We start from the raw sequence: 13,324 nt of genomic DNA on the forward strand, positions 1-13,324 counted from the left end.
CACCCCCGCCAACCCTCCCCCCCACAAATTCCTGCTCTTTACAATACACTTCACTAACATCTTGCTCTTCCTGGGGAAATGATGCTGGTAGGCTGCAGTGGAATGGTGGTATTGCAGGGAAGTGTAAAAAAAAAAATCTCATATTTATTTATTGCCGCTCCTGGGACTTGAACTCAGGGCTTGTGTGCTTTGCTCAAGGCTAGCACTCTACCTCTTGAGTTAACACACCACTTCTGGCTTTTTCTGGTGGTTAGTTTGAGATAAAAAACTCATTCATGGAAGCGGAGCACCAGTGGTTCACACCTATAATCCTAGCTAATCAGGAGGCTGAGATCTGAGGATCACGGATCAAAGTCAGACTGGGCAGGAAAATCCGAGAGACTTTTTTTTTTTTGTCGGTAGTGGGGCTTGAACACTGGGGCTTGGGCACGATCCCTCAGCTCTTCAGCTCAAGGCGAGCATGCTACCGCTTGAGCTACAGTGCTACTTCCGGTTTTCTAGTGGTTTATTTGAGATAAGAGTCTCACGGACTTTCCTGCCCGGGCTGGCTTTAAACCATGATCCTCATATCTCAGCCTCCTGAGTAACTAGGATTACAGGCGTGAGCCACTGGTGCTCGGCTCCAATTAACCACCAGAAAACCAGAAGTGGTGCTGTGGCTCAAGTGGTAGAGCACTTGCCTTGAGCTGAAGACAGAGCCCAGTCTCAGTTTTCAAGCCCCATGACTGACCCCCCCCCCAAAAAAAAAAAAATCTCATGGACTTTCCTCATGGGCTGGCTTTGAGTCTCAATACTCAGATCTTAGCCTCCTGAGTAGCTAGGATTATGTGTTTAGCCACCAGCACCTGGCTTCATTCAAATCTATTTAATAAAAAAGGCTTTCCTTATAAGGAGAGCTTTTCTGCTATGCTGAGTGATGCAAGATTTTTGTCTGGAAAGTATTCTACCAGAAGTCATTCTGGAGGAAGTGGTTTGTGGTTGGTAGTCCCCAGCAGTGGGCTGGACCCTTTGCATGACATAATGCTGAGGGTGGAGTATGCAGATGAATGACTCAAGACACTTGGGAAACTGGGTCCCTGGAAATCATCTCTATGTTGTTACATTAAACATGTCCATTGCCAGTACTAAGATACTACATGGAAATGTTTTTATTTTGGTCGCAGTATGTAGACAAATTCCAGTTAGAGAAGATTCATTAATAACCCGAATCAAACAGTGGTATATCCAGCAGCAGACAGTGCCTTTTCAACGTTCAGCTCATACTTACCTGGCAGGGGAGATACCATGATCACGAAGGTGGTTTTCCCAGGGCGAGGCTTATCTATTGCACTCTGGATGTGCTGACCCCTGCGATTTCCCCAAATGTGGGAAACTCGACTGCATAATTTGTGGTAGTGGGGGACTGCGTTCGCGCTCTCCCCTGTTTCTTGTAGTTATAAATACAGGCTTTTGTAAGTTTGTTTGTGCTTGTTTGTGTCAGTACTGTGATTCTTTGATGTTTTCTTTCTCTTTTATTTTATTTTTTTTGGGTCCAGTTGTGAAGCCTCAAATTTGGGCTTTGTGCACTGTTCTTCAGCTGCTCGACTCAAGGCTAGCGCTCTACCACTTGAGCCACAGCACTTTTTTTTTTCTTTTTGCTTATGTGGTGCTGAGGAATCGAACCCAGGGCCAAATGCATGCAAGGCAAGTTCTACCACTGAGCCACCTTCCCAGCTCCTTCCTCTCAGCTTCTTTGCATGTGTGTTTTCCTGTTCGGCATGTAATGTGTTCCAGTTCCTCCCGATGTTTAAATAATGTTCCCTAAGGGAGGCTGGGTCTGGGTCAGTGTGTGTCAGAAGCAAAATAGGTCTGGCCACCAGAAATTCCTAATATATCACGGGATTGTACCAGTTTTGCTCATGTTTTCTTGGCAATGGGCATTAACATTCTGTGTTAGGGATTTCCTAACAAGTTTCATCTACTTTACTGAATTTTAACAAGACACAGCTGGCAAAATGACGGGACTGGTGGCTGGCTCATTCCTGTATCTCTAACTGAGCAGGTGCCCTCAGCCTCCAGTGCTTGGCTGTTCAATTATGTATACAAGAAAACTTGGGGCTGGGAAGGTGGCTCAGTGGTAGAGTGCTTGCCTTGCCTGAGGCCCTGGGTTCGATTCTTCAGCACCACATAAGCAAAAAGAAAAAAGCCGGAAGTGGTGCTGTGGCTCAAGTGGTTGAGCACTAGCCTTGAGCTGAAGAGCTGAGGGACAGCGCCCAGGCTCAGAGTTCAGGCCCCACGTCTGGACCCAAAAAAAAAAAAAAAGAAAGAAAGAAAACTTGAGGGCTGGGAATGTGGCTTAGTGGTATAGTCCTTGCCTAGCATGCATGAAGTCCTGGGTTTGATTCCTCAGTATCACATAAACAGAAAAAGCCAGAAGTGCTGTGGCTCAAGTGGTAGAGTGCTAACCTTGAGCTGAAGAGCTGAGCGAGGGACAGTGCCCAGGCCCAGAGTTCAGGCCCCAGGACCAACAGAAAAAAAAAAAAAAGTTTCAAAAATAATAGTTGATGAGACATGAAGCTAGTTCTAAGTATATTCATGAGCTACGAAGATAGTTCTAAATATATTTGTGCTCAGACTATCCTTTTTAGAGTTTATGGTGTTTCAACAGCTATAAACGAACATTTCCCTGGTGATCCTGTGTGGTAATGTGTTTGTAATGTGGGAACTAAATCTACCCTGATACCTGCATCTGGTTTCCATTTGGGAAGACCAGACAGTTAAATTATACTTCAGTCCATCCAGCTAAAAGTTTTTGGCATAGTATCACAACAAGAAGTTGTGAATTTTTCTTGCAAACAGGTTTAGGGGGAGATTACTAACTCAGGTTGTTTGTAGACTCATGACTTGAGGAGGACTTGTTTCTGCATTTTCATGTTCAGCCAGCCTCAGAAGAAAACTTCAGGGGCTGGGAAGGTGGCTCAGCGGTAGAGCGCTTGCCTTGCATGCTTGAGGCGCTGGGTTTGATTCCTCAGCACAACATAAGCAAAAAGAAAAAAGCCGGAAGTGGCGCTGTGGCTCAAGTGGTAGAGCGCCAGCCTTGAGCTGAAGAGCTAAGGGACAGTGCTCAGGCTCAGAGTTCAGGCCCCACGACCGGACCCAAAAAAAATTAAAAAAAAAAAAGAAAACTTCATCATGGAGGTGTGGCTCAAGCAGTTCCTGCTTGTCTAGCAAGTGAGAAACTTGATTTCAGCAGCAGCAGCAGCAACAACAAAAAACTTGGACATCATTTGTCAAAACATAAAACATTTTTTTAAGTGAGGAATAACAAAAACCATTTAGAACTTATACTTGCTCCTACAAGCAAGACATCATTCATTTGACAAGATGTAAACTAGGCAAGACCATAATAGCATTCTACTGTCACTTAAAACTTGTCTTTCATCCTAGCTACTCAGGAGGCTGAAATCTGAGGATTTTTCTGCCAGCCCAGGCAGGAAGGAAAAGACCCTTATTTCCAATTAATCACCAAAAAGCTGGAAATGGAGATGTGGCTCAAGTGTTAGATCACTAACCTTGAGCAAAACAGCTGAGAGATAGCACCCAGGCCCTGAATTCAAGCCCCAGAACCAGCAAAGAAAGAAAAAAAGATTTGAATGAGATTTTTTTCACACTCTCCTGGAATACCACCGTTGTGTAGGATACTTTTTTTTTTTTTTGGTAGGTCATGGTGCTTGAACTCTGGGCCTGGGTGCTGTCCCTCAGCTTTTTGGCTCAAGGTTAGTACTCTATCACTTGAGCCACAGCCTACTTCCAGTTTTCTAGTAATTTATTGGAGATAAGAGTCTCATGGACTTTCCTGCCCAAGCTGGCTTTGAACTGTGATCCTCAGATCTCAGCCTCCTGAGTAACTAGGATTACAGGCGTGAGCCACCAGGACCTGGCTGTGGGAAACATTTTTGTGGAGTCCAGTGTGCTCAGCCAGACTATAAAGGCAGAACTGAAAATAGTGTATCACATATTATGTCAAGAGGAGTACCACCTCCTTTTGGCTGCCACATACAGGCTGGATGTTAGTTCCACTCGGGTGGGTAATTGCAAATGTAAATCTTAGTGAAACTTGCTTTTTGAGGCTCAAATCCACATGAACCCATCCTGGAACAGATGGCCTCAGCGAGGAGTGTAGGCTCCTAGCTGCCTTTTTCACTCTCAGGCTTCACAGAAACCTTGTGAGGTAGGCAGACTGTGGTTTGACTGTCTTCGGATGCAGACCTGTCAATACATACTTCTTCCTAAGCAACCCCCACACCACCTTCCACCACGCTGCAGTGCATCGCACGCTTTAGGCTGGTCATTTACTAATCCACTCAAGAAGCTTTGCGTGTACTCCAAAGGCAAGGCGTTTTTAAATCTCTTTAGTTAAATTCGTCGGTCTTATTACCGAGGGAACTGTGGTGAAGAAAGCTAGAAACCAGCGGTGACGTCACTAAAGAGGCGGGGATATGTAGATAAGAGCGCGGGGCCTGCCGGTTGTAGACATATTTGCATGGGAAAAATTGTAACGAGTGTCCAAAAGGATGTGGCCTGAGCTAGATCATATGAACAAGTGTGAAGTTTTGAAGTGAAGGCCTAAAGAGCTTGGGAATGTAATTGACCATAACTGTATAGTGTGTTGAGGATGAGGGTGAGGTAGCATGGGTTCCTGTGCAACTCATACTTACCTGGCAGGGGAGATACCATGATCACGAAGGTGGTTTTCCCAGGGCGAGGCTTATCCATTGCACTCCGGATGTGCTGACCCCTGCGATTTCCCCAAATGTGGGAAACTCGACTGCATAATTTGTGGTAGTGGGGGACTGCGTTCGCGCTCTCCCCTGGCATTATTGTAGCAAAAGTTAGAACTTAGTTTGTGGGGTGGGTGTTGTTTTAATTTCTTTTTTTTACTCAAACGTGTTTTGTCTTCTTTTGTATGGGTGTTTTTTAGCTGGAGTTTTTGCTTAGCGTCAGGTCAATACATTAGCAAAGATATCTTGCTGAAGCTTGGCTGTTTTTTTTGGGTGTGCGTGGTTTTTTTTTTTTTGTTTTTCTTTTTTTTAACTTTTCTACTTGTAAGGTGGCATTTGGGGTTAGAGGTGTTGAAACTAGGGATTCCTTTGAAGGCTCATACCTATTGGATTTTTCTTATATTTTTGGGGGATTTGTTATTATTATACTGTAGAATAGATAATATGTTGACTCTTGGTTGCCCGCTTTAGATTGTTAGCATTTTAATTTCAACAGTGAGACAGGTTCTCACATATGTTCTGTAGTTTTTATATTACTCTACTTTTTTACAAGTTGGGTCTCTAGAGTTCAACTCATAGTATTACAAAACAGGCAAATAAGCAACTGTCATATTCAACCAATTTCATAGGCAAGAAAATTCCTTCAGTAAGGCTTCTGTCTGTCTAGCATGTGTGAAACTTGAATTCAGTAGAAAGATTTCCTTTCCAACTGCAGTTTTTACCAATTGCTATTGGGACTGATTCTGTTTTTATTCTTTGTTTTGTTTTGTTTTTTTGGTCCGGTCGTGGGGCCTGAACTCTGGGCCTGGGCACTGTCCTCCAGCTCTTCAGCTGTAGACCAGCGCTCTACCACTTGAGCCACAGCGCCACTTCCGGCTTTCTCTGCTTATGTGGTGCTGAGGAATCGAACCCAGGGCCTCGAGCGTGCCAGGCAAGCGCTCTACCGCTGAGCCACCTTCCCAGCCCGTTTTTATTCTTTGAATAATATAATATAGGAACTATTTGCATGACCTTTACACTGTATGAAGTATTGTACATAATCTACAGGTGATTTAGTATGTATACTGGGAAAGTGAGGTTATATAAAAATTATATGCTGTTGTATAAAAGGGGTTGAATCATCTGTAGATTTGGTATATGAGTGGCTGTTTTGGTGCTGGTCTTCCTTGATACTTAAGAAATAGTCCAGGGGCTGGGAAGTTGGCTCAGTGGTAGAGCGCTTGCCTTGCATGCCAGAGGCCCTGGGTTCGATTCCTCAGCACCACATAAGCAAAAAGAAAAAAAAAAAAAAAGAAATAGTCCATACAAGAAAGCAGTGAGTCTCTTTAATCACAGAAAAAGCCAGAAGTGAACTGTAGTTTAAGCACTAGCTAGGCTTGAGCAAACAGGGACTCAGGTACAGTGCCCAGTCCGAGTTCCAGTCCCAAAAGGGACCAAAAAAAAAAAAAAAGTCCTGATGGCCCACATCTGTAATCCTTACTGTTCAGGAGGCTGAGATCTTGAGGATTGCCGTTCAGAGCCAGCCCTGGAAAGAAAGTCCATGAGACTTTTTGTTGTTGTTGGTGGTGGTGGTGGTGATGGTGTCAGCTCTTCAGCTCAAGGCTAGCGTTCTACCACTTGAGCCACAGCACCGGTTTTCTGGTGGTTTATCGGAGATAAGAGTCACACAGATTTTCCTGCCTGGGCTGGCTTTGAACCAAGATCCTCAGATCTCAGCCTCCTGAGTAGCTAGGATTACAGGCGTGAGCAACTGGCGCCTGGCTAAAAACAGCCATGCACTTTTTTTTTTTTGCCATTCCTAGTCCCTGAACTCAGGGGGCCTGGGCACTATCCCAAGCCTCTCTGTGCCCAAGGATAGTGCTCTATCACTTGAGCTGCAGCACCACTTCCAACTTTTTTGCTTATGTGGTACTCAGGAATCAAACCTGGGGCTTCATGCATGCGAAGCAAGCACTCTATCAGTAAGCTACATGCCGGGCCCCTCATGAGACTCTTTATCTCCAATTAACCTCCAGAAGACTGGAAGTGGAGTACAGAGTTGTGGCTTAAGTGGTAGAGTGCTCACCTTGAGCTGAAGAGCTCAGGCACAGCATCCAGGCCCTGAGTCCTGAGTTCAAGCCCTAGGACTGACACACAAAAAAGAGGGACAGAAAGAATAATAATTGCTGTGGATTGTTTGTTTGCTTATCTGGTTCTGTAAGAATAAGCATGTTGCTTTCATTTCAAACAGGATGTCTCGGACTGTTCATCTTCAAGTCCCTTGTCCTGTTCAGCTTGGTACCTTAAGAAATGACTCCTTGGAAGCTCAGCTTCATGAATATGTCAAACAAGGAAATTATGTGAAAGTGAAGAAAATTCTCAAGAAAGGTAAATATTGAGTTGAAATGGCAGATACAACTTGGCTCACATTTTTGAATTAGCATTCAGAGAAAAACTAGAGCCATTTGAAAACTAAGTTCTTGGAGAAATCCAAAAGTTAAAGTTACAGGGGCTGGGAAGGTGGCTCAGTGGTAGAGTGCTTGCCTTGCAATGCATGAGGCCCTGGGTTCCATTCCTTAGCACCACGTAAGCAAAAAAAAAGCTGGAAGTGGTGCTGTGGCTCAAGTGGTAGAGCAGTAGCCTTGAGCTGAAGAGCTGAGGGACAGCGCCCAGGCCCAGAGTTCAGGCCCCACAACCGACCCCCCCGCCCCCCCAAAAAAAGTTAAAGTTACAAGTGAATTATCCCTACCAGTTCAGTTATATTGTTCAATAGAGGTGTTAAGTCATTCTTTAGAGGAAGTTTGTTTTATGTTGGAGCTCCAGAAGATCTTCTACTTGGCTGGACTTGAAGGTTTTGCCTTTGACTCTACTTGATTTCTGCCTTATCTCCTTCGAATCAATTCTTTTTTTTTTTTGGTCGGTCGTGGGGCTTGAACTCTGGGCCTGGGCGCTGTCCCTCAGCTCTTCAGCTCAAGGCGAGCGCTCTACCACTTGAGCTACAGCGCCACTTCCGGTTTTCTGGTGGTTTATTGGAGATAGGAGTCTCACGGTCTTTCCTGCCCGGGCTGGCTTTGAACCTGCGATCCTCAGATCTCAGCCTCCTGAGTAGCTAGGATTACAGGCATGAGCCACCAGCGCCCGGCTCCTTCGAATCAATTCTATCCATTGAGTCTTTTCAGGCCTGTGGTGGACTGAGGAGAGGAACTTTGACAATTCTCCCTGACCTCTTTGTGTCCACTAGGTAGAGGTTGCTGGCAGATTTAGCATGCTAGCAGACAGAAATGTGTACAGTTCAGGCACTCTTCAAAAGAATGACAAAACAGCCAGGCACCAGTGGCTCATGCCTGAAATCCTAGCTACTCAGAAGGCTGAGATCTGAGGATCATGGTTTGAAGGCAGCTTGGGCAGGAAAGTCTGTGAGACTCTTATCTCCAGTTAACCAACAGGAAACCAGAAGTGGCTTGTCTTCAAGCCCCACAACCGACAAAAAAATAAAAATCCACAAAAATCCACAAATAAAATCTCCCTAGTATATACAAGATGAACCTAGGGTGGTACTTGGAAGGAGGCTTAGAGATCCAGGCCTGCTATGTTCAGAGTTACTAGAAGTTCTCCTGAATACTCCTCCCCTCTTTTTATTATGGAAAGAATGAGGCATATTAAGCTTCTACTATCTTGTTTGTAGGGTTAAGGTCACCTTGTTTCTCTCCAATGTTTTCCTTAACAGCATTTGTCAAGACTTTCAGGAATAGATAGGAGGGAAATGCCAGGTTTTCTGGATTCAACTATCCCACAGAATGCCTTCAGAAAGTTCTTTAAAGCCAAGCTCAGGTGGCTCACAGCTGTAATTGTAGCTACTCAGGAGGCTGAGATCTTAGGATTGCAGTTTGAAGCCAGTCAAGTCAGACAAACCCATGAGATCTATCTCCAGTTAAGCAGCAAAAAGCCATCCTTGAATAAAAAAGTCAAATCCCCAGTATTTTCACAACAAAACAAAGCCACTCAAACTTTTCTACAAACCATGCTTAAGATGTGTAAGTGGAATAGTGAACTCAACAGTTTATTGGAAAGATGGTTTCTGCTCCTCAAAAATTTACATTATACTCTATAGGATGGATGTCTTTGTGTACATTCACATAAAAGCTAATGCTCCAGGGGCTGGGAAGGTGGCTCAGTGGTAGAGTGCTTGCCTTGTATGCATGAGGCCCTCGGTTCGATTCCTCAGCACCACATAAGCAGAAAAAGCCAGAAGTGGGGCTGAGGCCCAAGTGGTAGAGTGCTAGTCTACAGTTGAAGAACTGAGGGACGGCGCCTAGGCCCAGAGTTCAGGCCCCACGCCGACAAAAAAACAAAACAAAACAAAAAAGCTAATGCTCCAGATTGCTGTGTTATTTCTTGTGTTTGTCTAGCCACATTTCCAGTGTGAGAAAAAGTATTATGACATTTATTATATCTAAATACAAGGTATCTTGTGAACATTCAGTATCTTTAAATTCTTTCTTTTTCTTTTTTGGTGAGACCAGGGATTGAACTCAGGGCCTCATACTTGCTAGGGATAAGAGTCCCCATTTGAGCCACATCTCCAGCTACATCCGTGCATTTGCTTAGACTTTGGTTGTGCTACTTTGAGCCAGCCCTGGGCATGTGTGGAGAGTCAGCCCAAGTGTTGGGTAGAGTTTACATACAGTACTGGGACCTCTCCTTCTGACTCTGTTCCATAGTTGCAGTGACTGCTAGCCCTGAACTGTAACCTATAGTTCTTCAAGGCAGTAAAACTGTTTTTACTCTAGTTTAGCCACATTCTTAGGCTCAAAGTCATAAAACATTTCCAAAATTCCTTTCTTCAAAGTCTCTCATATGAACCTTTTGTTGTGTTGTTGTTATTCAGTGACTTCACATAGTTTTTACATTTTTTTCTAGAGTTTAAATTTGTTATCTGTGGGAGAATTGGTCTGATACATATTAATTGACCATCACTGGAATCAGAACTCTTAAAAGTTTGAAGAGCTTAAATAGATTTGTGTTTCTAAATAAGTGGTTGCTCTGGCTCCAAGGGTTTTTCTCTCTCTGACTCCATTCAACACCAGTTATTTGATTCTCCAACTGTGAGTACCATACAGTTCGATGAGATTCTGATACTAATTCCTAGAATTAGCATCAGATCACATCAGTTAAAGTCAGAGACTGACCTTTAAGTGGCTGTGATTGGTGAAGTAATTATAGCTTTCTGGAGTGGGGGAGAGAAAAGCAGCACAGAGGGTAGTATATGATCGGAGCTGTATGTTAGTGAGTTCAATCTGAAAAGTTTACAAGTGAATATAGTGTTCTGAATATTGTCTTTTTTTCAATTATGAAATATATAACAGAAGCCAGTTTCAACATGGGAGAACAAACAATCAACAGCAACAACAAAAAATAACCAGGCACTAGTGGCTTATATCTGTAATTCTAGCTACGACAGAGGCTGAGATGTGAGGATTACTGTTCAAAGTCAGCCTGAGCAGCAAAGCCCATGAGACTCTTATCTCCAATTAATCACCAAAAACCTGTGGTTTAAATGGTAGAGTGCTAGCTCAGAACAAAAAGAGCTCAGAAACATGGGCTGGGAATGTGGCTTAGTGGTATAGTTCTTGCCTAACATGAAGCCCTGGGTTCCATTCCTCAGTACCACATAAACAGAAAAGGCTGGAAGTAGTGCTGTGGCTTAAGTGGTAGAGCGCTAGCCTTGAGCAAAAGATCAGGGATAGTACCCAGGCCCTGAGTTCAAGCACTAGGACTGGAAAAAAAAAATCCTAAAACTCACTACTGTAAACATTCACTACAGAGCTGGGCGCTGGTGGCTCACGCCTGTAATCCTAGCTACTCAGGAGGCTGAGATCTGAGGATCGCAGTTCAAAGCCAGCCCGGGCAGGAGAGACCGTGAGACTCCTATCTCTAATAAACCACCAGAAAACCGGAAGTGGCGCTATAGCTCAAGTGGTAGAGCGCTCACCTTGAGCTGAAGAGCTGAGGGACAGCGCCCAGGCCCAGAGTTCAAGCCCCACGACCGACAAAAAAAAAAAAACAAACATTCACTACAGTTTTCATAGTGGTTGAATGCACAAACTTTCATAGACATCACATTGTTCTTTCCTGAATGAAAAGCCAGTATCATTTATCTGAGTGGTTTCTGCAAAATCTAGTATCTAAGAGGAATACTACTGTTAGGTTCTTGAAGTTTAGTTGTTTTTTTTCCCCACTCCCCTTCCCCCCTTGAAGTTTAGATTTTAAAGCCAAAGGTATGTCCCTAGTGTTAGGTTTTTAAAAAGAGGTTACCACGCACGTGGTATTCAGGTAAGGGGTAGGTTTATTCATCATTCTGGCTGGCACCAGGCCATGTTGGCCCTCCACGTGGCTGGGAAAGAGCTGGGAAAGAGAAGAGAGAGCTGGGAAAGGGCATCTGGGCCTGGGCTAGGCCTTATCTAGGGTATGGGCCGAGAAAGGTGTGGCCACATCAAATTCAGATGTGACCTCAGCGGATGCAGATGTGACCTCTTCCAGGTGTGCCAGTTGCCTAGGTAATGCAGGTACTGGGTGGAGACTTTGCTGCGAAGAGGGTGGAGTCTGCTCACCATCCAGGAGCAGACCTTACACCTAGAAGTCCCCTGGAGCACCCATGGCTCACACCTGTAATCCTAGCTACTCAGGAGGCTGAGATCTGAGGATCGTGGTTGAGAGCCAGCCAGCGGAGGAAAGTCTGTGAGATTCTTATCTCCAATAAACCACTAGAAAACTGGAAGTGGCGCTGTGGCTCAAGCAGTAGAGCACTCGCCTTGAGCTAAAGAACTCAGGGACAGCACCCAGGCCCAGAGTTCAAGCCCCACAACTGACCCCCCCCCCCCCCAAAAAAAATTATAACCTGAAACCTGAGATCTCAGATATGAAATCTAGTCTCACAGTTAAGATGCAAGCTAGGGCAGAAATCTGTGACTCTTACCTCCAGTCAACCAGCAAAAGACTGGAAGTGGAGCTATGGGTCAAGTAGAACAATGCCTGGGCCTGGAGTTGAAGCCTCAGTACAGTCACTTACCTATGAGCATGCATCTCCCTGAAAACAACCAACCTGTTAAGTCAAATCTTCGGGAAAGCTATCCATACAGACAGGAACTGAGGTAGTGTGGCACAAAATAAGACTCATGAAGTGAATGTGAGTTAGATCCTGCAGGGCTTCATAATATAGAAAAGCTTTGTCAGACTGGAGATATGAAGTCACTAAAATTTAAAGCAGATGAGTAAATACAAGCCATGTTATTATAGAGTAATAATTCCTTGACTTGGTAATAAAACATTAAAAGGAATAATTTCACAGGATAAAGTCCAAATAGAGGTGTGGCTGTGATTTTTTTTAACTTAAATTCGGTGTTAGAGACATAACCATGTGCTCCACCTTTTAGCTCTATCCCCAGGCGGCTGGCGCACTTTGTAGACGTCAGTGTTACTTAGGTTAGCCCAGAGTGCCACAGAGGAGGGCGGGTTGGAAATGGCTACATATGATTGGCTGTTGAGCAACAGTATGTTAATTAGCCTAACAGTTTGTCTTAAAAACTCAGATTTAAATGCTTTGTAAACCCGAATAAAGAAAGGTTCTGTTTGGAATATTTATATGCCAATATATATTGAACAGAAATGATACCATAAACAAATCACCATTAGCATAATATGTGTGAATTTCAATCAGTCAGGAAATAGCAGCAGTTTCTGGCTAAGACTATACTTTCAGGGATCATTTCTATAGTTTGTTACTAGAGAAATCTCACTGATCGTGTAGAGTACCAGAAACCACGAGGAGGAGGTGCAGTGTTCTCTCCTGAGCGTGAAGCCGGTAACTGGTATTGCTTTTGTGCAACTGCCTCTTGCCATTGATGATCGTTCTTCTCTCCTTAAAGGAGAGTGAGAGGGGGAGAATGCATTCTGAGTGGTTTCTGGCTTAATTTTTATTATGCTTAAAAAAATAGCCATTTATCTATCAAATAGAGATTTTCTGACTAGTATTGAGCCATAGTGGTTTTTTTTCTAGTTTCTGTTGTACAAATAACTGGAACCTAGTCTCTGTAGTTTGGCATACTCAGCGAGTATTGTAAGTGTTGGTTTGCTTTTTAGTGTTTTTTTTTTTTTTTGGTGGTCATGGACCTTGAACTCGGCTTGGGCGCTGTCTCTGTGCTCTTCAGCTCAAGGCAAGTGCTCTACCACTTGAGCCACAGTGCCACTTCTGGTTTTCTGGTGGTTAATTTGGTCTGACCTTGAGTGTGTGATCAATCCTTGCTAAACTCCATTGATGTCCATTTATCCTTTCAGGATAGGATTTGCTGCACTTGGGTCTGTGCTTCCTTAGATGGCAATTTAAGATTCCTGATATTTTCATTGATTCTATGTTTGTTTTTCAGGAACTTATGTTGATGCAGTTAATTCCCTGGGCCAGACAGCACTTTTTGTTGCAGCATTATTAGGCCTTAAGAAATTAGTTGATACACTAATGGATTTTGGATCAGATCCAAACCAGTAAGTACAATAACACCATTGTCGGGGTTGGGAAGGTGGCTCAGTGG

The 13,324-nt window shown here is 44.0% G+C and overlaps 1 protein-coding gene and 3 non-coding genes across 5 annotated transcripts in view; all 4 read left to right on the top strand.

The window, feature by feature from the left end:
- Positions 1-1,259: 1,259 nt before the first annotated feature.
- On the top strand, positions 1,260-1,423 carry LOC122120438. Its single transcript, XR_006149691.1, has one exon. It is a non-coding gene; the product is annotated as a U1 spliceosomal RNA (small nuclear RNA).
- A 3,266-nt stretch (positions 1,424-4,689) lies between these two features.
- LOC122120629 lies at positions 4,690-4,853 on the top strand. The gene has a single exon (XR_006149760.1). It is a non-coding gene; the product is annotated as a U1 spliceosomal RNA (small nuclear RNA).
- A 2,138-nt stretch (positions 4,854-6,991) lies between these two features.
- The window catches only part of Tex14 (testis expressed 14, intercellular bridge forming factor), an 89,616-nt gene continuing 83,283 nt past the window's right edge, over positions 6,992-13,324 (top strand). For both annotated transcript variants that reach the window (XM_042693111.1, XM_042693121.1), the window contains exons 1-2: positions 6,992-7,127; positions 13,163-13,277. In XM_042693111.1, coding sequence (XP_042549045.1) covers positions 6,992-7,127; positions 13,163-13,277 — 251 coding nt within the window. The remainder of the gene's footprint in view (positions 7,128-13,162; positions 13,278-13,324) is intronic.
- LOC122120457 lies at positions 12,483-12,698 on the top strand. The gene has a single exon (XR_006149698.1). It is a non-coding gene; the product is annotated as a small nucleolar RNA U3 (small nucleolar RNA).

Source organism: Dipodomys spectabilis, unplaced genomic scaffold (assembly GCF_019054845.1).
Source record: "Dipodomys spectabilis isolate Male_0828 unplaced genomic scaffold, ASM1905484v1 ptg000004l, whole genome shotgun sequence".
Lineage (NCBI taxonomy): Eukaryota > Metazoa > Chordata > Mammalia > Rodentia > Heteromyidae > Dipodomys > Dipodomys spectabilis.